General features: G+C 48.0%; 1 protein-coding gene across 1 annotated transcript in view; it reads right to left on the bottom strand.

Annotated features, from left to right (window-relative positions):
• The window catches only part of ca14 (carbonic anhydrase XIV), a 43168-nt gene extending 20384 nt beyond the window's left edge, over nucleotides 1-22784 (bottom strand). Inside the window, exon 1 of the mRNA XM_056301771.1 lies at nucleotides 22583-22784. Coding sequence (XP_056157746.1) covers nucleotides 22583-22784 — 202 coding nt within the window. The remainder of the gene's footprint in view (nucleotides 1-22582) is intronic.
• Between the last annotated feature and the right edge of the window lie 321 nt (nucleotides 22785-23105).

Genomic DNA, 23105 nt, shown 5'->3' with positions numbered 1-23105 from the left:
TTCTGCGTATCAGCGCCTCTTTTCTCTCTGTTCTTGCTTCCTTGTGACTGTTTCTCTCATGCCAGCTTGCTCAGCTGGAACTAATGCAGACAGGGGGGAGACAGAGGGAGACAGGGGGGAGACAGAGGGAGAAGGCCATGGGGGAGACAGAAATATACACATCCTCCTGACATTTGCCTCTATGATAGTTAGTGTCCTAAAACCAGGTTTAGTGCACCAAAGGAGTGAGACAGAGGCTGTACTCGAGGTACTTTCACATCTGAGGAACATTCACACTGCTGCACTTACCGGTGTAGGTCCAGTAGGTTTCATCTGAAAAAGAATAAAACGAAATGAAAATATGTCTGTGGACTCTTCATCAGCCAGTTTCTTGTTCTTTTAGTTCCGGCTTTGTTTTTCCACCTTGACGCTGGTCATGAGAACCGGTGTCCTGTTCATGTCCGTGAGGTTAAATGCAACTTTGTGGCAAGTTATATTTCCCTGATCGCTTTAATCCATATGATTGTCATCTCCAATTTAACTTCTAACGTCGGACTTTTGTTCTTAAACACTATCCCAGAATACACAAACATGAAGCATGTAGCATTACATTCCGCGTATTTTCTAATACTGCTGAGTTTTACGAGTGCCCGAGAACTTCTGTTGAACAACATACCAAAACTTTTGCATCATTAACTCTAAATTATCAGACTGGAACAACACACCAAACACTAACAACAGCAAATAATGAAAAATGATAATGAACATTTTGTGTTCATCATTGTGCTAAATAAGATCTTACCGGCCGCCGGGACAGCTATCCACTGGCAATAGAGAAAGGATAGAGGGAGAAAGAGACCCAAAGAGTCCATGTTAGCCCTCCTTGCCCATACACAGAGATTAATGAACATGGACGGAGAGATGGGGAGCAAGTGGGAATGTGTGAGCGAAGGGGAGGGAGGGAGGGAGATAGAGAGAGCGAGAGCGAGAGAGAGAGAGAGAGACCACTGATCCCACCTGCTTCAGTTCCAGCTCTGACTATTAACAGCCGGACGACTGGACGTTACATGATGGCTCCAGTCTAGCATAGGGGACACCAGTGTTTCTCAGCAAGGGACAATTGGAGAGAGAGAGAGAACTTGTTAGAGAGGAGAGAAAGAGAGAGGCAGACGTAAAGAGAAAAGAGAACAGAAAAAAAAACCAAGAGGGCTAAGAGCAAGCGAGCGAAAGTGGGAAAGGGAGCGAGAGAATGCGAAAGGGGATAAGTGAGTGGGAATGAATCCAGTGTTGGTTACTGAAAAGGGAGGGCAGCACAACAGAGGGTGAGAGAGACAGAGACGATGTGGACAAAAAGTGACAAGCTGACAAAAAGTGGGGGTTGGGCTGGGGGAGTGGAGTGGAGTGGAGACCAGGCCAAGCGTCATGACATAAAGACTGTGTACGGAGGGTGACCGAGATGCAGAAATGACAAAGGAAAAGTCTACAGAGTGGAAAGGAAAGTGAATTGCATCGTTAAGGCAGTAAGCAAATGGAGACGGATCCGTTCACCTGTTGTAAGCGACAGGAAATTGTTTTCAGTCTGATAATCAAATGCGAAAGTCTTCATTGGCCCTTCAATAAACCTTGGACACAAGCGGTGAGAGAGACTGAAGGGAACAAGACAGGACCTACCATACAGCGGAACATAGACTTTCAGCATTTTAACATGGAAGTATGACAGTGCTCAAAACTTATTGAGCACTAGAGGGAGCCTTATCCACATGAAACATATAAGGCTGAGATATGTGTTTCCAGACGATATCGCTAGTTGTAGTTGGGAGAAAATATAACCTTCATCAAGAACTCAATGCGGCAGAGGAAAACAACACTAGAGCCCAACTCAAAGGCAATCACACAGGTAACCATCAAATGTGGCATATACTAAGGTGATGCTCTGTCCCCACTGCTGTTCTGCATAGGCCTGAACCCCTTCAGTCTGTTCTGCATATGCCTGAACCCCCTCAGTCAGATCATCACAAAGAATAGATATGGATACAGATTCAGAGGAGGAGTTACCATCAGCCACCTTCTATACATGGTTGATATCAAGCTGTATGCCAGGAATGAGCAAGACATTGACTCGCTGATCCACCTCACCAGGATTTACAGCAACGACATCGGGATGTCATTTGGACAGGACAAGTGCGGTCAAATGGTGGCAAAAAGAGGAAAGGTGGTGAACACTAGAGGGGTTAAATTACCAGATGGCAGGATAACATACATACAGGACAGTTACAAGTGCCTGGGTATTCCACAGGTAAATTAAAATGACGAGGAGGCAGCAAGGAGGTCAGCTGCAGCCAAATACCTCCAGAGAGTGAGGCAGGTCCTGAGGAGCCAACTCAGTGGGAAGAATAAGATCCAAGCCATCAACACATTTGCCCTACCAGTCATCATATACCCAGCTGGAATAATAAGCTGGCCAAAGGAGGAGATAAACGCCACAGATATCAGGACATGGAAAATCCTTACGATGCACAGAGGGTTCTAAGTCCAGCAGCCTGAGACTGTACAATAAGCAAAAATATGGGGGCTGACTTTAGCAAGTGTCAGGGCCACTATCCAGGATGAAACAAGGAACATCGAACTACATCAGAAAGAGGAACCCCAGGATGAACTGCTGAGTGGGCACCTCAGGCAGCAGAAGACAGTGTGGAGGAAGAAGAACAGGCGGTATCATGGAAGATCAAGCCCCTCCATGGGATGTACCATCGACAGATAGAAGACGTAGCTGATATCAAGAAATCTTACCAGTGGCTAGAAAAGGCTGGACTGAAGGACAGCACAGAGGCTTTGATCATAGCAGCACAAGAACAGACACTCAGGACCAGCTCAATTGAGGCAGGGGTCTACCACACCAGACGAGACCCAAGATATAGGCTGTGCAAAGACACCCCTGAGATAGTCCAGCACTTAGTAGCAGGGTATAAAATGCTAGCTGGGAAAGCCTACACTGAGAGGCATTACCAAGTGGCTGGGATAGTGTACAGGAATAACTGTACTGAATACAGACTGGAAGTCCCCAAGTCCAAATGGCAGACACTGCCAAAGGTAGTTGAGAATGGCAGAGCTAAGATCCTGTGGGACTTCAAATTCCAGACTGACAAACCGGTGCTGGCTAACCAACCAGACATTGTGGTGGTTTAAAAGGAACAGAAGACAGCGGTAGTGATGTGATCGGTGTAGCAATCCCGGGCGATGGCAACGTCGGGATGAAAGCGCATGGGAAGCTGGAGAAACACCAAGGGCCGAGGGAAGAACTAGATCGGATGTGGAAGGTGAGATCCACAGTAGTCCCAGTGATGATAGGAGCACTAGGGGCTGTGACCCCCAAACTGCATCTTATTCGACAAAATGACATTGTATAAATCGCTTTGGAATATAAATGGCAGGACCAGCCAGACAAGTAAAAATACAGCGACTTATAGTGCGGGAAATACGCTAAATTCCTAATTATTCACTAATCTGGATTCATTTTAGGCTATAAGCATTTACAAACAATATGTACAAAACAGTGTTTGCTTCCTTAGTCATAAATCCAACAACCTTCTGTTTTTCATTTTTCCGAGGCATCTGGATTATTTTTCCATCAGCCAAACTGTCCTCATTTTTTTTGGGGGGGGCGGGATTTCCCCCCTTTTTCTCTCCAACTATACCTGGCCAATCACCTGCTCCACCCCTCTGCCCATCTGGGGAGGGCTGCAAACTACCACATGCTTCCTCCGATACATGTGGAGTCGCCAGCCTCTTCTTCTCACCCGACAGTGAGGAGTTTCGCCAGGGGGACGTAGCGCGTGGGAGGATCACACTATTCCCCCCCAGTTCCCCCGGAACAGAGGAGGCGCTAGTGCAGCGACCCGGACACATAACCACATCCGGCTTCCAACCTGCAGACATGGCCAATTGTGTCGAACCGGCGATCCCCGTATTGGTAGGCACCAGAATAGACCACTATGCTACCCAGACACCCTATACTGGGTCCTAATTAAAGACAGCTAAACTTCATGTAGTTTAATTACCCGATTCCATACTTTATTAAAAAAAACATTTTAAAACAATGTTTCACTTAGCTAACGGAATAGGGTTCAATGAATTTCGCTCAAAAACCTTTGGCCAACCTAAATCAAAGTGTGCAAAGCGAGTTTTCGAGGAAAATGCTAAAGCTGCAGGAGTGCCTAGCATTTGTCACCGACATAAAGCTCCCAAGCGCTCCAAAAGTGTGCAGTCACTCCGACTTACAGAAATATGTCCCCTTTTTGTGAAAGTGACATATCGATTGGGGTTCTGATCGGCGCCATGCTACTTCCAAATGTGGCTAGTCCGCTACTTGGTGGCTAACAGTACCAATTAACTAACTGTTTGTGGCTGTAAATGACCAACATCTGCAGTGTCTTTGTCCACGTCTTAAGTTTTGTCTTGGTTTGATGGCTGGTAGAGCTGGTGCTGAATTGGCTGGGAGAGCGAGGCAGGCTAAGCTAACTGCTAGTCCATGCAGACCGGCGGTTCCGACATTCTGGCTGGTGTTCGTTCCCTTGGACGGAGACTTTTTGTGTAGTTTGGATATATGTGTTAGTTTGGGTATGTGTGTTCTTGTAGTTTTTGGATGTATTTTTGTCTTTGTGTTGCACTGCTGTGGGCTGGGGGGGTTAACGGCATTTCATTTCATTTCATGTACGGAAGTGCAGGAAGTGAAATGACAAAGTGTTCCAGTGTTCCTGATTCCTGATACTGACGCGTGGGGAGTGATTTTGGCCACCCTGGTCTCATTGGTCCTTCTATTTTCACAGTTTGGCGCTGCCCAGGTGAAAACCACAGTTGCTGGCCTTAGTGAACAACAGGTGAAGAACAGCAACCCGGGTAAGATGTCGGACATTTATCCCATGACTTATGACGTAACGTCGCGCCAAGTGCATTGAGATCAATAAAGTACTCTCTAAATTGCTCGTTTGTTTACCTGCACAGCCTTCTGTACAGAACACTTCGCTCTTGTGGAACATTTTACAGAAAATCAAACTCCACGCAGCCAAAGAGTTGGTTGCTTGCACTCCGCAAAGTCAACTGAAAAATCCATCCATCCGTTCGTTATCCAAACTGCTCATCCTGCTCTCAGGATGTCCCCCTGGTGAAACTCCTCACTGTCAGGTGAAAAGAAGCAGCTGGTGACTCCACATGTATGGGAGGAGACATGTGGTAGTCTGCAGCCCTCCCCGGATCGGCAGAGGGGGTAGAGCAGCGACCAGGACGGCTCGGAAGAGCGGGGTAATTGGCCGGGTGCAATTTGGGAGAAAAATGTATGGTGTTGGATGTGTGGGTTATGAGTGAAACACCCACCCAAAGCTGGCGGTAGGGGCGAGGTTGAGGCATGAGCTGATAGGCAGATGAGCTCATCTGGACAACAAGGAACAAGTATTTCTAATGAGCCTGTCTGCCTGTACATGTGTTTTCCAGCCGGCAGCGTGAGACCCAGAGGTAGTGCCGACTGTTAGATTGGCGTGGCGCCTGTCTGAAGAGCGCTTAAAACGCCCCTGCTAATTGATGTGGACTGTGATATTTGCAAAGAATTTAATAAATGTGTGAAGGCTTCTCTGAGGCCTTACGGCTCTATAAAGGAAAAATGTGCTCCGTTGAATCACCGGGTGAAATGCCCGTAAAAATAAACTCGATAGCAGGCTACAGGGAACCTTCAAATTCCTATATTAGGAAGTCAGATAGACAGAAGGTCCCCGTGTGCAGGATCCTCATCTGCTACACGGTGCACGCAACCAGTTGAAGAAAAGCCTTCCTGGAGATATTTGGAGGGCGCTCTGCGGCCGTTGTGGCTCACGGCACACCTTTGCATGTTGCACATCGCAACAGGTCTCCAAAAAACCAAACACAAAAACCCACACATCTGGACACGTTGGGGTGCCCGTATGCACAGATCGGGCCCGCTTAGGCTTCACCTTGCTCGTGTGTTGTAGCACGCCACCGTTTTACTGTTCCACATGCACTGAAGTCTGCTCTGCGGCCCACGAAGAAAGGGGAAATTGCGAGTGTCAGCTAAACGCCGAACATTTGAACGTAAACGCAAATGCAGTTCAATGCAGGTTCGGTACATCTGAATGCAGAACTTCAAAAATGTTATTTCCCTGCCAACGTCAAAATCAGTGTAGCGGCTGTACATGGAGGCTGACGGTTCCTCCACCAGCTTGTGCTTGTCTGACTGCGTTGTCCAGAAGACTCGGTTCGGGTACGCCCGGCGAACGGTCACTGGCTTTACATGCACAGTTAAGTGGCGCTACGGTTACAGCTCGGTTAGGCCGTGTGACTGGACTACTGTCGTTTACTGCTAATTTCTTGTCGTTTAATACTGGAAGAACAAATTTGACGCTCTCGGTACAGCCAGTAGGTAATTTATACCCATTCATTAATACACAGTAACGCTTCTAATTGTGTAATTTCTGTTGTATAGTTATTGAAAGACCCCAAATTCTTCAATTAAGTGATCTAGAACATCTTGGAATTGAATTTTTTTATTTATTCTCTTACATATCAGCTACTGGCAGGTGAAACATAGTGGGAAAAAAATAGATGGAAAAGTAAAAGAAAATAATATGGGAGACGGAAAGCTGGAGCAAACGGGCCGAAGCAGAGGGGGGGGGGATAATGGGCGAGGCACCGACACGAAAAGTAGAAAGGAGCCGGCCTGCACGACTGAAGAATAAAGGACAGTGAGAAAGCATGCGAACGAGAGTGACGGGCGAGTCAAAGGATCTGGATTTGAATGGCAACGAGAGGAGGAGGAGGACGTGAGAAAGGAAACCCTCCCGCCGGCCATCACAGCGTTGTAGAGGAAGCCGTCACACATAATTCAAATGCTGCGTTACACCGATTCTTTCACACGGTGTGCTTTCGTTAGCGTGGGAGAAGAAGCGACGCAACGACTGTAATTTCCACCGGAATATACTCGCACACAAACGAAGACACAAGCGGGCCTACACATGCAGCCCACAACACAAGTTGAAGCAGAATCCCTGATGTAGGGTTCATGATCCGGATGTGACCCATAGGCAACTCCATAGCACATTTAAGTATTATGTCATCAGCATATGTGTATACATGCTGATGGTCGCTTATGGCGTGAAACGGGTTTGTACTGTCTCATGAAGAATGTACTTGAATCCATATGGGGCACGAGCTCTTCCGCAACACCCCGGTGTGTCAATATAACACCGCTCATCACACACATGCACGGGTGCGAAGGCATGGAAACGCACACTTGGGACAACACCCTGATTTCTACGTGAGAGGAAAGAGGAATTTTCACCCCTGCAGTGTTCGTGATGCGTGCATTCACCACGTCCACCCAACCGCCTGTCTCCCGCCACCCTCCTCGGGCCCACGCTCCCGCCTTATTAATCCGTCCTCCACCCGCCCGCGCCGCTACCCTGCAGCCCCCGCGCCACAATTGGGACTTCAATAGCGTCCCACACCCCGACCATTGGTTGTCATGGAGGTCCCCATGGTAACCAGGGGCCGAATATTCTGACCCTCTCGCGCTGTTCTACCTCTCTCGTAGCTTGCGCTGTCTTGTCCTGAATACGGCCAGGAACAAAACAACACACACACACACACACAATGGACACACATGTACACACATGTACACACTGACTCAAGCAGAGACAAAAAGAATTGCGTCTAACTGAGAAACAGCAGAATGTGAGAAAGACACCGTGCGGTGCGTTAACAACAGAGTTCACATGATGCCTTCCATCTCCCAATGCATCCCGGAATTATTCTAGATGCATCTTGCCGTGTATTGGCGAACAAATCAAGACGCACCACATATAATGCTGCATCGCACACCTCGCACAACGACGCTGGGCCTCGCTCGTTCACGTGTCGGCCGTCCATGAACGGCGAGCACATGTAAACCGCACAGCGCCACGACTCCGCTTGTTCTCATATAATTTATATGATGAGAACACACACACACACACACACACACACACACACACACACACACACACACTGAGGTGGTGTGTATGTGTGTCCATTCATTCCCACAATGTCATTGTCCACAGGATAAGCTGCCAGTGTGCGTCCACGATACAATAAACACACAGCTTATTGTGTGGCGCAACAGTGTTGCTGAATCACAGAGCGTTACTTTCTCATTCTTCTGCATCACTCCGTCCCATCTCCCTCTACTCCTCTAACACTCTCTCTCCTCCACCATCCCTCCTCGTGCACCTGCCCGCCCGTCTCTCCTGCTCTGTCTCTTTCTGCGTATCAGCGCCTCTTTTCTCTCTGTTCTTGCTTCCTTGTGACTGTTTCTCTCATGCCAGCTTGCTCAGCTGGAACTAATGCAGACAGGGGGGAGACAGAGGGAGACAGGGGGGAGACAGAGGGAGAAGGCCATGGGGGAGACAGAGAAATATACACATCCTACTGACATTTGCCTCTATGATAATTAGTGTCCTAAAATCAGGCTTAGTGCACCAAAGGAGTGAGACAGAGGCTGTACTCAGGGTACTTTCACATCTGAGGAACATTCACACTGCTGCACTTGCCAGTGTCGGTCCAGTAGGTTTCATCTGAAAAAGAATAAAACGAAATGAAAATATGTCTGTGGACTCTTCATCAGCCAGTTTCTTGTTCTGTCCCAGACAGCATCCGGATGTGGGCCACTTCAGGCCATGATGCGGCACTGATGGTCTTCTTCTGGCCCTGACAAAATGGATGTGATTCTGAAGTGGCCCACATGTATAACAGCAAATATGGGCCAAATATGCCAAATCACATGTGGGCCTTTTTTTGGCAAAGATGCGGTGCTCTGGGCAACATGTAATCTGGATGTGACCCTGAAGTGGCCTGTGTGGTAAATGGTGAATATGGCCCAAATATCACAAAACAAATATGGCCACCTTTGGCAAATGTGCGGCATATGCAGCATTGCTATGGCTTGGTTCTGGCCCAGATCTGGCAAACAGGAGCGGACCGCCCAAGTGCCATCATTCCACGTGGTACGTGGGCCGGATGGAAGTGTCGGGTGTGGGACGGGTCCGGACCACGGCAGTTTTGCTACCTGGGTTTAGTTCCAGGTTTGTTCTTCACCTTGACGCTGGTCATGGAAACAGGTGTCCCGTTCATGTCCGGGAGGTTGAATGCAGCTTTGTGACGAGTTACATTTCCCTGATTGATTTAATCCATATGACTGTTGTCTCCAGTTCAACCTTTAGTATCTGACTTTTGTTCTTAAACACTATCCCAGAATACTCAAACAGGAAGCATGCAGTATTTTCCAACACTGCCGAATTTCATTAGAATTGTTACCTCAAGGCCTCTACTGGAAGACACCAAAACTTTGCATGAACAATGCCGAAACACACACACACAAAAAAACAAGTACAAAACGTGTTGATACATTTTGCAGTGACTATTGTGCTAAGTAAGATCTTACCGGCCGCCGGGACAGCTATCCACTGGCAATAGAGAAAGGATAGAGGGAGAAAGAGACCCAAAGAGTCCATGTTAGCCCTCCTTGCCCATACACAGAGATTAATGAACATGGACGGAGAGATGGGGAGCAAGTGGGAATGTGTGAGCGAAGGGGAGGGAGGGAGGGAGAGAGAGAGAGAGAGAGAGAGAGAGCTCCAGCTCTCTCACTATTAACATTTGGAGTGGGGCTGTTATATGACGGCTCCAGTCCAACATAGGGGACACCAGTGAGGGTCTCAGCAAGGGACAATTGGAGAGAGAGAGAGAGAGAGAACTTAGTAGAGAAGAGGCGGGAGGAGAGCGAGAGGCAGATATGGAGAGAAAATGGAGAGTAGAGAAAACCAAGAAAGCTAAGAGAGAGAGAGAGCGAGAATGCAAAGGAGATAAGTGAGGGACTGAATCCAGTGTTGGTTACTGAAAAGGGAAGGCGACACAATAGAGGATATGAAAGAGAGAGAGAGAGATTTACAGTGTATGTGTTTTTGTGTGTGTAATGGAGAGAGAGAGAGAGAGAGAGAGAGAGAGAGAGAGAGAGAGAGAGAGAGAGAGAGAGAGAGAGAGAGAGAGAGAGAGAGAGAGAGAGAGAGAGAGAGAGAGAGCGACAGAGAGACTATGTGGAAGCTGACAAAAAGTGGGGTTGGGTTGGGGGACATCAGGGAGTGGAGACCAGGCCTGGCATCCTGACATGAAGACTGTGTATGGAGGGTGACAGAGATGCAGAAATGACAAGGGGAACGTCTGCAGGGTGGAGAGGAAAGGGAGGTGCTATATGGCGTCGTTAAGGCAGTAAACAAAATGAGACGGATCTGTCCACCTGTTATAAGTGAGAGGAAATTGTTTCAGTCCCATAATTAAATACCATCTCACACAATATCCTCCTAGAAAGATTAACTTCAACTGGAATAACTGGCACCCCCCTTGGCTGGTTTAGATCATATCTCTCTGGCCACACTCAGTTTGTCCAACTTTTGAGATCTCAATCCTTTCCAGTTACTACCGGTGTTCCCCAGGGCTCTGTATTGGGACCCTTCCTATTTATTATTTACCTACTACCTCTTGGCCACATTTTCAGGAAATTTGGCATTCCATTTCATTGCTACGCGGATGACACCCAGCTTTATCTATCCACCGAACCTATCTCCACTCTTCCGCCCACTTGCCTTTCTGACTGCTTACTAGAAATTAAATCCTGGTTCTCATACCACTTCCTCAAACTTAATAGTGATAAAACTGAGGTCCTTTTAGTTGACACTAAATCTACTTTGGCCAAAACTGATAGTTTTTTTTCCTCCTTACTATTGACAATTCTATAGTTCCCCCATCGCCTCAGGTTAAGAGTCTGGGTGTCATCCTGGACAGCACATTATCTTTTGAAACCCCCATCAACAATGTTACTCGGTCTGCATACTTCCGCCTACGCAATATTAATCATCTTCGGCTGTCACTTACACCTAAAAGCACAGCCATACTAACTCACACCCTGGTTACATCCCGTACTGACTACTGTAATTCTGTCCTCTTTGGTCTTCCCCTCAAGTGTCTTCATAAGCTTCAACTGGTCCAGAATTCAGCTGCCCGTATCATTACCAGAACTCCTTCCATAGATCATATCACTCCTGTTCTTCAGTAACTCCATTGGCTTCCTGTTTTATGCCGTGTTGACTTCAAGATCCTGCTCCTCACCTTTAAGGCCCTTAATAACCGAGCTCCTTCATATCTTTCTGAACTCCTTCATATCCACACGCCCTCCCGCACCCTCACATCCTCTTCTGCTCTCCAACTCACTACACCATCGGCCCGCTGGACTATCATAGGGACTAGAGCCTTCGGTCGTTCTGCCCCCCGCCTGTGGAACTCTCCCACAAGAAATTCCCAATATTGACTCTCTTTCAACCTTCAAATCCCATCTCAAAACGCACCTTTTCAAACTGGCATATTCAGTCTGATCCACGCTGCACTGAGTTGTGTGCACATGTTGATTTTATGCTTATCTGTTGTGTTAACTTTTTATTGTCTACCCTGCTTTGTTTTGATTTTACGCTGTCTTATAGTGCTTTTTTTAACTGCGTTCTGTAAGGTGTCCTTGAGTGTTTTGAAAGGCGCCAACAAATAAAACACATTATTATTATTATGAAATGCGAAAATCTTCATTGGTCCTCCACTAAATCTTGGACACGAGTGGTGAGAGAGACTGAAGGGAACAAGACAGAACCTACCACACAGGTGAGCATACGTCATTTTAAACGAGCACTTCATCACCACGTTTCATGGCACTCGTGCATATATTTTACTTTCCCCTTCTGCTGGTCTTCATCCCTCTTCTGCTGGTCTTCATCCCCAGATTGTAGGTGTACTGCGTGTAAATGTTGCGTAAACTTAACTGATCATGTGGCAATTTGAAAGCGTGATGGTGAGCAACATGTTGTGACCGCTAGAGGGAGCTTTACCCATATGAAATGTGGGAGGCTGGAGCAGTAGCGTCTAGATGACGTCACTGGTTTCAGTTGGGAAAAGACCCACAATTATTACAATAACAACACTGCGGAGGCGTGCTGGACGACATGTTTAAGTTGGCAAATTGATGTCTAGCTTGCTGATTGGCTGGAAGGAAGCACGGGTGGACTTGATAGATAGATAGATAGATAGATAGATAGATAGATAGATAGATAGATAGATAGATAGATAGATAGATAGATAGATAGATAGATAGATAGACAGACAGACAGATAGATAGATAGATAGATAGATAGATAGATAGATAGATAGATAGATAGATAGATAGATAGATAGATAGATAGATAGATAGATAGATAGATAGATAGATAGATAGATAGGTTGATAGATAGATAGATAGATAGATAGATAGGTTGATAGATAGATAGATAGATAGATAGATAGATAGATAGATAGATAGATAGATAGATAGATAGACAGACAGACAGACAGACAGACAGACAGACAGACAGACAGATAGATAGATAGATAGATAGATAGATAGATAGATAGATAGATAGATAGATAGATAGATAGGTTGATAGATAGATAGATAGATAGATAGATAGATAGATAGATAGATAGATAGATAGATAGATAGATAGATAGATAGATAGATAGACAGACAGACAGACAGACAGACAGACAGACAGACAGACAGATAGATAGATAGATAGATAGATAGATAGATAGATAGATAGATAGGTTGATATATAGATAGATAGATAGGTTGATATATAGATAGATAGATAGATAGATAGATAGATAGATAGATAGATAGATAGATAGATAGATAGATAGGTAGGTAGGTAGGTAGGTAGGTAGGTAGGTAGGTAGCTAGCTAGCTAGCTAGCTAGCTAGCTAGGTAGGTAGATAGATAGATAGATAGATAGATAGATAGATAGATAGATAGATAGATAGATAGATAGATAGATAGATAGATAGATAGATAGGTTGATTGATTGATCGATTGATCGTTTATACTCACATTTTGTGAAAACATGTTTATTTTATTTCAACTGATTTCCAAACAGATGCTCTTTACCTTCCATCTTCACTGCAGTTATTCAGATATTGACAGAGGAGACGTCACAGACGCAGCCTACACGTGTTCAGTGATGATGTTTATCCACTAGATATTTGCATTATCAGATTCGCCAAAATAATTTTATGAAAGCCTGTATGTAAAGGTAAAAAAAAATCCAGTTCATAGTCTAATCTGAATTTGTGTGTGTATGTGTGTGTGTGTGTGTGTGTGTGTGTGTGTGTGTGTGTGTGTGTGTGTGTGTGTGTGTGTGTGTTAGTATTATTAGGCTGCTGCCATTTTCAAACATTATGTACAAAACTGTTTGTTGCCACAAAAGGCATACTTCAACATTGTTTTATGAAGTAAACTTAAGTAAAGTTCAAGTATATTATATTTAATATCAGTGTACTAGTAGTATACTTGTACTTAAGTTTAATTTTGTTTAGTATGTCTCTGATAAGTACTTAAAAAGTAAACTGAAAGCATACTCGCTGATTTTTAGTTTAAGATAAGTATACGTACTATAGCACACTTGAATAAACTACAGTGTTAAGGGCCAACGAGCCTTCTCTACCCAGAGGGCTCTGCGTTGCTTCCGTCATCAGCCAAGCTGCACCCTCTTTGAGGGCAAGCCACACCCCCGCTGGTTTAAATTACAAGTAATCTATTACACTGTTCTCATCGGCCCTGACTGGGCCCACGTGGTGGTTTGTGTTTCCAAAAAGCACCGAGCACCACGTCCCGTTACACCAGTAAACTGCTACACAAACCACGTCCCGTTACACCAGTAAACTGCTACACAAACCACATGTCCCGTTACACCAGCAAACTGCTACACAAACCACCTCCCATTACACAAGCAAACTGCTACATAAACCACGTCCCGTTACACCAGTAAACTGCTACACAAACCACATGTCCCGTTACACCAGTAAACTGCTACACAAACCACGTCCCGTTACACCAGTAAACTACTACACAAACCACATGTCCCGTTACACCACTAAACTGCTACACAAACCACATGTCCCGTTACACCAGTAAACTGCTACACAAACCACGTCCCCGTTACACCAGTAAACTGCTACACAAACCACGTCCCGTTACACCAGTAAACTGCTACACAAACCACATGTCCCGTTACACTAGTAAACTGCTACACAAACCACGTCCCGTTACACCAGTAAACTGCTACACAAACCACGCCCCGTTACACTAGTAAACTGCTACACAAACCACGTCCCGTTACACCAGTAAACTGCTACACAAACCACGTCCCGTTACACCAGTAAACTGCTACACAAACCACGTCCCGTTACACCAGTAAACTGCTACACAAACCACGTCCCGTTACACCAGTGAACTGCTACACAAACCACGTCCCGTTACACCAGTAAACTGCTACACAAACCACGTCCCGTTACACTAGTAAACTGCTACACAAACCATATGTCCCGTTACACCAGTAAACTGCTACACAAACCACGTCCCGTTACACCAGTAAACTGCTACACAAACCACGTCCCGTTACACCAGTAAACTGCTACACAAACCACGTCCCGTTACACCAGTAAACTACTACACAAACCACGTCCCGTTACACTAGTAAACTGCTACACAAACCACATGTCCCGTTACACCAGTGAACTGCTACACAAACCACGTCCCGTTACACCAGTAAACTGCTACACAAACCACGTCCCGTTACACTAGTAAACTGCTACACAAACCATATGTCCCGTTACACCAGTAAACTGCTACACAAACCACGTCCCGTTACACCAGTAAACTGCTACACAAACCACGTCCCGTTACACCAGTAAACTGCTACACAAACCACGTCCCGTTACACCAGTAAACTACTACACAAACCACGTCCCGTTACACTAGTAAACTGCTACACAAACCACATGTCCCGTTACACCAGTAAACTGCTACACAAACCACATGTCCCGTTACACCACTAAACTGCTACACAAACAACATGTCCCGTTACACTAGTAAACTGCTACACAAACCACGTCCCGTTACACTAGTAAACTGCTACACAAACTACATGTCCCGTTACACTAGTAAACTGCTACACAAACCACGTCCCGTTACACCAGTAAACTGCTACACAAACCACGTCCCGTTACACCAGTAAACTGCTACACAAACCACGTCCCGTTACACTAGTAAACTGCTACACAAACCATATGTCCCGTTACATCAGTAAACTGCTACACAAACCACGTCCCGTTACACCAGTAAACTGCTACACAAACCACATGTCCCGTTACACTAGTAAACTGCTACACAAACCATATGTCCCGTTACACCAGTAAACTGCTACACAAACCACGTCCCGTTACACCAGTAAACTGCTACACAAACCACGTCCCGTTACACCAGTGAACTGCTACACAAACCACGTCCCGTTACACTAGTAAACTGCTACACAAACCATATGTCCCGTTACACCAGTAAACTGCTACACAAACCATGTGTCCCGTTACACCAGTAAACTGCTACACAAACCACGTCCCGTTACACTAGTAAACTGCTACACAAACCATATGTCCCGTTACATCAGTAAACTGCTACACAAACCACGTCCCGTTACACCAGTAAACTGCTACACAAACCACGTCCCGTTACACCAGTAAACTGCTACCCAAACCACGTCCCGTTACACCAGTAAACTGCTACACAAACCACGTCCCGTTACACCAGTAAACTGCTACACAAACCACATGTCCCGTTACACCAGCAAACTGCTACACAAACCACCTCCCATTACACAAGCAAACTGCTACATAAACCACGTCCCGTTACACCAGTAAACTGCTACACAAACCACATGTCCCGTTACACCAGTAAACTGCTACACAAACCACGTCCCGTTACACCAGTAAACTACTACACAAACCACATGTCCCGTTACACCACTAAACTGCTACACAAACCACATGTCCCGTTACACCAGTAAACTGCTACACAAACCACGTCCCCGTTACACCAGTAAACTGCTACACAAACCACGTCCCGTTACACCAGTAAACTGCTACACAAACCACATGTCCCGTTACACTAGTAAACTGCTACACAAACCACGTCCCGTTACACCAGTAAACTGCTACACAAACCACGCCCCGTTACACTAGTAAACTGCTACACAAACCACGTCCCGTTACACCAGTAAACTGCTACACAAACCACGTCCCGTTACACCAGTAAACTGCTACACAAACCACATGTCCCGTTACACTAGTAAACTGCTACACAAACCATATGTCCCGTTACACCAGTAAACTGCTACACAAACCACGTCCCGTTACACCAGTAAACTGCTACACAAACCACGTCCCGTTACACCAGTGAACTGCTACACAAACCACGTCCCGTTACACTAGTAAACTGCTACACAAACCATATGTCCCGTTACACCAGTAAACTGCTACACAAACCATGTGTCCCGTTACACCAGTAAACTGCTACACAAACCACGTCCCGTTACACTAGTAAACTGCTACACAAACCATATGTCCCGTTACATCAGTAAACTGCTACACAAACCACGTCCCGTTACACCAGTAAACTGCTACACAAACCACGTCCCGTTACACCAGTAAACTGCTACCCAAACCACGTCCCGTTACACCAGTAAACTGCTACACAAACCACGTCCCGTTACACCAGTAAACTGCTACACAAACCACGTCCCGTTACACCAGTGAACTGCTACACAAACCACGTCCCGTTACACTAGTAAACTGCTACACAAACCATATGTCCCGTTACACCAGTAAACTGCTACACAAACCATGTGTCCCGTTACACCAGTAAACTGCTACACAAACCACGTCCCGTTACACTAGTAAACTGCTACACAAACCATATGTCCCGTTACATCAGTAAACTGCTACACAAACCACGTCCCGTTACACCAGTAAACTGCTACACAAACCACGTCCCGTTACACCAGTAAACTGCTACACAAACCACATGTCCCGTTACATCAGTAAACTGCTACACAAACCACGTGTCCCGTTACACCAGTAAACTGCTACACAAACCACGTCCCGTTACACCAGTAAACTGCTACACAAACCACGTCCCGTTACACCAGTAAACTGCTACACAAACCACATGTCCCGTTACACCAGTAAACTGCTACACAAACCACGTCCCGTTACACCAGTAAACTGCTACACAAACCACGTCCCGTTACACCAGTAAACTGCTACACAAACCACGTCCCGTTACACCAGTGAACTGCTACACAAACCACGTCCCGTTACACTAGTAAACTGCTACACAAACCATATGTCCCGTTACACCAGTAAACTGCTACACAAACCACATGTCCCGTTACACCAGTAAACTGCTACACAAACCATATGTCCCGTTACACCAGTAAACTGCTACACAAACCATATGTCCCGTTACATCAGTAAACTGCTACACAAACCACGTCCCGTTACACCAGTAAACTGCTACACAAACCACATGTCCCGTTACACTAGTAAACTGCTACACAAACCACGTCCCGTTACACCAGTAAACTGCTACACAAACCACGCCCCGTTACACTAGTAAACTGCTACACAAACCACGTCCCGTTACACCAGTAAACTGCTACACAAACCACGTCCCGTTACACCAGTAAACTGCTACACAAACCACGTCCCGTTACACCAGTAAACTGCTACACAAACCACGTCCCGTTACACCAGTGAACTGCTACACAAACCACGTCCCGTTACACCAGTAAACTGCTACACAAACCACGTCCCGTTACACTAGTAAACTGCTACACAAACCATATGTCCCGTTACATCAGTAAACTGCTACACAAACCACGTCCCGTTACACCAGTAAACTGCTACACAAACCACATGTCCCGTTACACCAGTAAACTGCTACACAAACCACATGTCCCGTTACACCAGTAAACTGCTACACAAACCACATGTCCCGTTACACCAGTAAACTGCTACACAAACCACATGTCCCGTTACACCAGTAAACTGCTACACAAACCACATGTCCCGTTACACTAGTAAACTGCTACACAAACCATATGTCCCGTTACACCAGTAAACTGCTACACAAACCACGTCCCGTTACACCAGTGAACTGCTACACAAACCACCGCCGCTGATGACAGGCTCTATGTGCTACGTGGTCTCCGCTCCGCTACGCACACGGTGCGCCGGCCTGCTCAAACGTGACGCCGCCGAGCGACATTATACAACAGACGCAACCCTGCGCGGCACGCCATTGGTCGCTCTGCCCCCTTAGGGGCGGGGCTAGAGCCCGTTCTTAAACGCCGTTGGTCGCCTGCTCGGCAGGGCCGAAGCCCCTTGGTTTCATTCACAAAATCTCGGCAGGGAAACACGGCGACGTGTGGAGCGTGCAGCTTCCCCGTCTCGTGAAGGAGGACGGAAAAGACGCTGTGCTGAACCGCCCCGTGCAGAAACACGGAGGTCCTGATCCAGTGCCAAGTCCACCACCAAAACCACATCAGTATCGTACCGGCCAGAAGGGAACCGGAGTGTTAACGGCTTTTGTTTTTTGTTTTGTTTTGTTTGTTTGTTTGTTTGTTTGTTTGTTTGTTTGTTTGTTTGTCGACATACTGACGCGCACAGCGCACGTGAAGACGAGGTCGGGGTGACACGTGGGTTTTTAATTTCTCGGGTTTTGCGGAAGTGTCGAACCTCCGTCCCTGTGGGACGATACGAGAGCAAAATAAGCGACGCTTGCGGGGCACGTGAGAGGGGAGAGGAGGAGGAGGGGGGCGGTTTGGAAGCTGCTCTGCCCCAGCTGGCCTGATTTCCGGGGTGACATTTGATACGGGGCTAAGCCAGGACAAACACAGAGAGCGAGAGAGGGAGGGGGGGGAGGGAGAGAGACACAGACACAGAGACAGGGAGAGAGAGAGAAAGGGAGAGAAAGACAGACAGACAGAGAGAGAGAAAGGGAGAGGGAGAGAGAGACAGCGCGAGAGACAGACAGACAGAGAGAGAGAAAGGGAGGGAGAGACAGACAGACAGAGAGAGAGAAAGGGAGAGGGAGGGAGAGAGAGAGAAAGGGAGAAGGACAGAGAGACAGCGTGAGAGACAGACAGACAGACACAGAGAGGGAGAGAGAGAGAGAGACAGAGAAAGGGAGAGAGACAGCGCGAGAGAGAGAAAGGGAGAGCGAGCGAGAGAGAGACAGACAGACAGACAGAGAGAGAGAGAAAGGGAGAGGGAGAGAGAGACAGACAGAGAGAGAGAAAGGGAGGGAGAGACAGACAGACAGAGAGAGAGAAAGGGAGAGGGAGGGAGAGACAGAGAAAGGGAGAAGGACAGAGAGACAGCGTGAGAGACAAACAGACAGACACAGAGAGGGAGAGAGAGAGAGAGACAGAGAAAGGGAGAGAGACAGCGCGAGAGAGAGAAAGGGAGAGCGAGCGAGAGAGAGACAGACAGACAGACAGACAGAGAGAGAGACAGACAGACAGACAGAGAGAGACAGACAGAGAGAGAGACAGACAGACAGAGAGCGAGACAGACAGAGAGAGAGAGAGAGACAGACAGACAGAGAGAGAGAGACAGACAGAGAGCGAGAGAGAGACAGACAGACAGACAGACAGACAGAGAGCGCGAGAGAGAGAGACAGACAGACAGACAGAGAGCGAGAGAGACAGACAGAGAGCGAGACAGACAGAACGAGAGAGAGACAGAGAGCGAGAGAGAGAGAGAGACAGACAGAGACAGAGAGACAGAGAGACAGACAGAGAGAGAGAGAGAGAGAGAGAGAGACAGACAGAGAGCGAAACAGACAGAGCGAGAAAGAGACAGACAGAGCGAGAGAGAGAGAGAGAGACAGACAGAGAGCGAGACAGACAGAGCGAGAAAGAGACAGACAGAGAGAGAGGGAGAGAGCGAGAGACAGAGGCAGCGTCTACGTGAGTCCCTCTCGAGGCCTCCGTCTTGCCTCTGCAGGATCAGCTTTCCGTTTTGGCATCTCGTCTCCCCCCTGACCACACCTGCGCGTGCGTGAGGCTATACCTGAACTCCTGCATGCTTTCACGGTCCGCGAGCATTTCACAATGCATGCTGGGGCCACACACGCGCCAGAGCCATGCGAATGTGAACGTCTAAGTCAATTTTTAAAAAAAAAAGTTTCCCAGCTTCCCTCCAACACACGGGGCCCGGCCCGGCCCGCGGCCCGGCCCGGTCCATAACCTCACAGGGTGCCTGGGTTTAACGGTACTCATAAAGCCTGCTTCCTTTTATATCGACATTACACACCATGCTGTATTTGCCGGCACGATGGGGACGAGCTCAGCTAATGGGTCCAGTTGAGGGTGGTGCTGTTCGCCGAACCATGGACCGGACTATCCGCCAGTTCGATGCGCTGCACTTTGACCCAGTTCGTCGCATAAAGGTCCGAGCCACCAGCTCGCTCGTAAGCCGGGACGTGTTATTGAGTCCTCCAGTCTGCCAATACGAGGGAGGGAGCGAGCGTGGAGTGGGATGGAGAGAAAAACACAGATACCGGGTGGGGGATGGGTGCGAGGGGGATGGGAGATGGAGAGATGGAAATGAGGAGGTGGTCGTCAGCACCCATGAACTCGGAGGAGGTTCAGCGGGTTCATGTGCTGCAGTGGAATGCGGTGGGGGGAGGAAAAGCCTTTTTCTACGGACCTGTGGTGCCTGTTACGCGTACACAAACCCAAGACCCTTTGCCGGGTTTACCATTAGCCAAGGTTAACCATTCCATTCTGCTTGTAACCATGGGGGGGGGGGGTCGTTCGGCGACCCTCTTCCGAGGTCGCTCCACGACTAGAGATGGTCGTGCTGATAAAAGACTCGGTACGTGGACTGTTCAAGGACTCCTCCGTGATGTGTGTGTTGAGCTGCCAGGTCGACGGGTTCATGTGTATGTTGTATGTAAAGAGGGGGAGGGGAGAGGGGGAGGAGGGGGAGGGGGGGGACGACCGTCCTGCCTGCAGCATGCGAGGCGCTTAAAGGAACCCGGAGCCCCTGCGCGCTCCGCGTTTCACGTGGAAAAGACCAGTAAATCTCGGCACAGAGAGAGATTTGCCGTCAAGGGGGGGGGGGTAAAACGCCCCCCCCCCCTGCTTCACGTGGCGTCAGTGACGGACAGCTGACCAGGGCGTGCGTGTGGCCTACATACTGGTAACGTATCGCATGTTGCGGATGGGGGTCGTCGGGTTCATATGTGAGTAACCTGCCGGAAGTGGGGGAAAGAGCCGGTTAAGCGACGCGCGCTAATTCCTTTACGGTTAAACACGTGCCTCGGGTGCCCAGTCTAGTAAATATTTATAATCCCATTCACGGAGAAACACCAACATACATGGAGAAACACCAACATACACGGAGAAACACCAACACACACGGAGAAACACCAACACACACGGGGAAACACCAACATACACGGGGAAACACCAACATACATGGAGAAACACCAACATACATGGAGAAACACCAACATACTCGGGGAAACACCAACATACACGGAGAAACACCAACATACACGGGGAAACACCAACATACATGGAGAAACACCAACATACACAGGGAAACACCAACACACACGGAGAAACACCAACATACATGGAGAAACACAACATACATGGAGAAACACCAACATACATGGAGAAACACCAACATACACGGAGAAACACCAACACACACGGAGAAACACCAACATACATGGAGAAACACCAACATACACAGGGAAACACCAACACACACGGAGAAACACCAACATACATGGAGAAACACAACATACACGGGGAAACACCAGCATACACGAGGAAACACCAACATACATGGAGAAACACCAACATACATGGAGAAACACCAACACACACGGAGAAACACCAACATACATGGAGAAACACCAACATACACGGGGAAACACCAACATACGTGTACATGGAGAAACACCTACACGGGGAAACACCAACATACACGGAGAAACACCAACACACACGGGGAAACACCAACATACATGGAGAAACACCAACATACATGGAGAAACACCAACACACACGGAAAAACACCAACATACACGGAGAAACACCAACATAAATGGAGAAACACCAACACACACGGGGAAACACCAACACACACGGAGAAACACCAACACACACGGGGAAACACCAACACACACGGGGAAACACCAACACACGCGGGGAAACACCAACATATACGGGGAAACACCAACACACGGGGAAACACCAACATACACGGGGAAACACCAACATATACGGGGAAACACCAACATATACGGGGAAACACCAACACATACGGGGAAACACCAACACACACGGGGAAACACCAACATATATGGGGGAAACCCCAACATATACGGGGAAACACCAATACACACGGGGAAACACCAACACAGGCTGTTGATGCAGTGGCCTCGCTCATGAGGCGACTGCGTGGAGCGTCGTGGTTGGTTTGTTGTGTGTTGCGGTTGGATCCGTGTGAGGCGGGGAGCCGCTTGCTCATGGGGCCCGTCAGCCGCCAGCGCGCTTCCTGTCTAATTCAGACGGACCATTACTACGCGTGTAATTCGGATCACCACGAATGTGTCGGATCCGTGCCCCGTCTGGACCTGGACCCGAACCTCCCCAGTCCTCGACATTTGGCCAACCCTGGCCCTCCAGCAGGCGCAAGTGATGCGGAGCAGGCACGACAACACGGGCAAGCTTCTCACGCCTCCCCCGTTTCAATGCCACTGTGTCAGCCTCGCGCATTTAACCCGCCCCCCCCGGGGGGGGGGAGGGGGGCATCAAATCGGTATTTATTTACCCCCGGTTGCGTAAGGGTCCGCTGCCCTGCGCGTTCACGGCTGGCGTGTTTACGCCCGCTGCGCCGTAGTAGCCGTGCGGCCCCGCACACGGGCGCCACATGAGGGGGCGGGGCCGCGGGCGCCTCCGGGCCGCGGCCAATCCGCGGCTCGCGAGGCGACCACTGGCTGCGCGGATCGGCCAATCAGACGCGGCCCTGTCGGACGCCCGGCCAATGGCGCGGCGCGTACGGCACGCACAGAGTGCGGGCACGTGTATCCGCGCACA

This window comes from Lampris incognitus, unplaced genomic scaffold, assembly GCF_029633865.1.
Source record: "Lampris incognitus isolate fLamInc1 unplaced genomic scaffold, fLamInc1.hap2 scaffold_146, whole genome shotgun sequence".
NCBI classification, from domain to species: domain Eukaryota; kingdom Metazoa; phylum Chordata; class Actinopteri; order Lampriformes; family Lampridae; genus Lampris; species Lampris incognitus.
The sequence above is the reverse complement of the archived record's forward strand: the minus strand, read 5'-3'. Positions and strand labels throughout refer to the sequence as shown.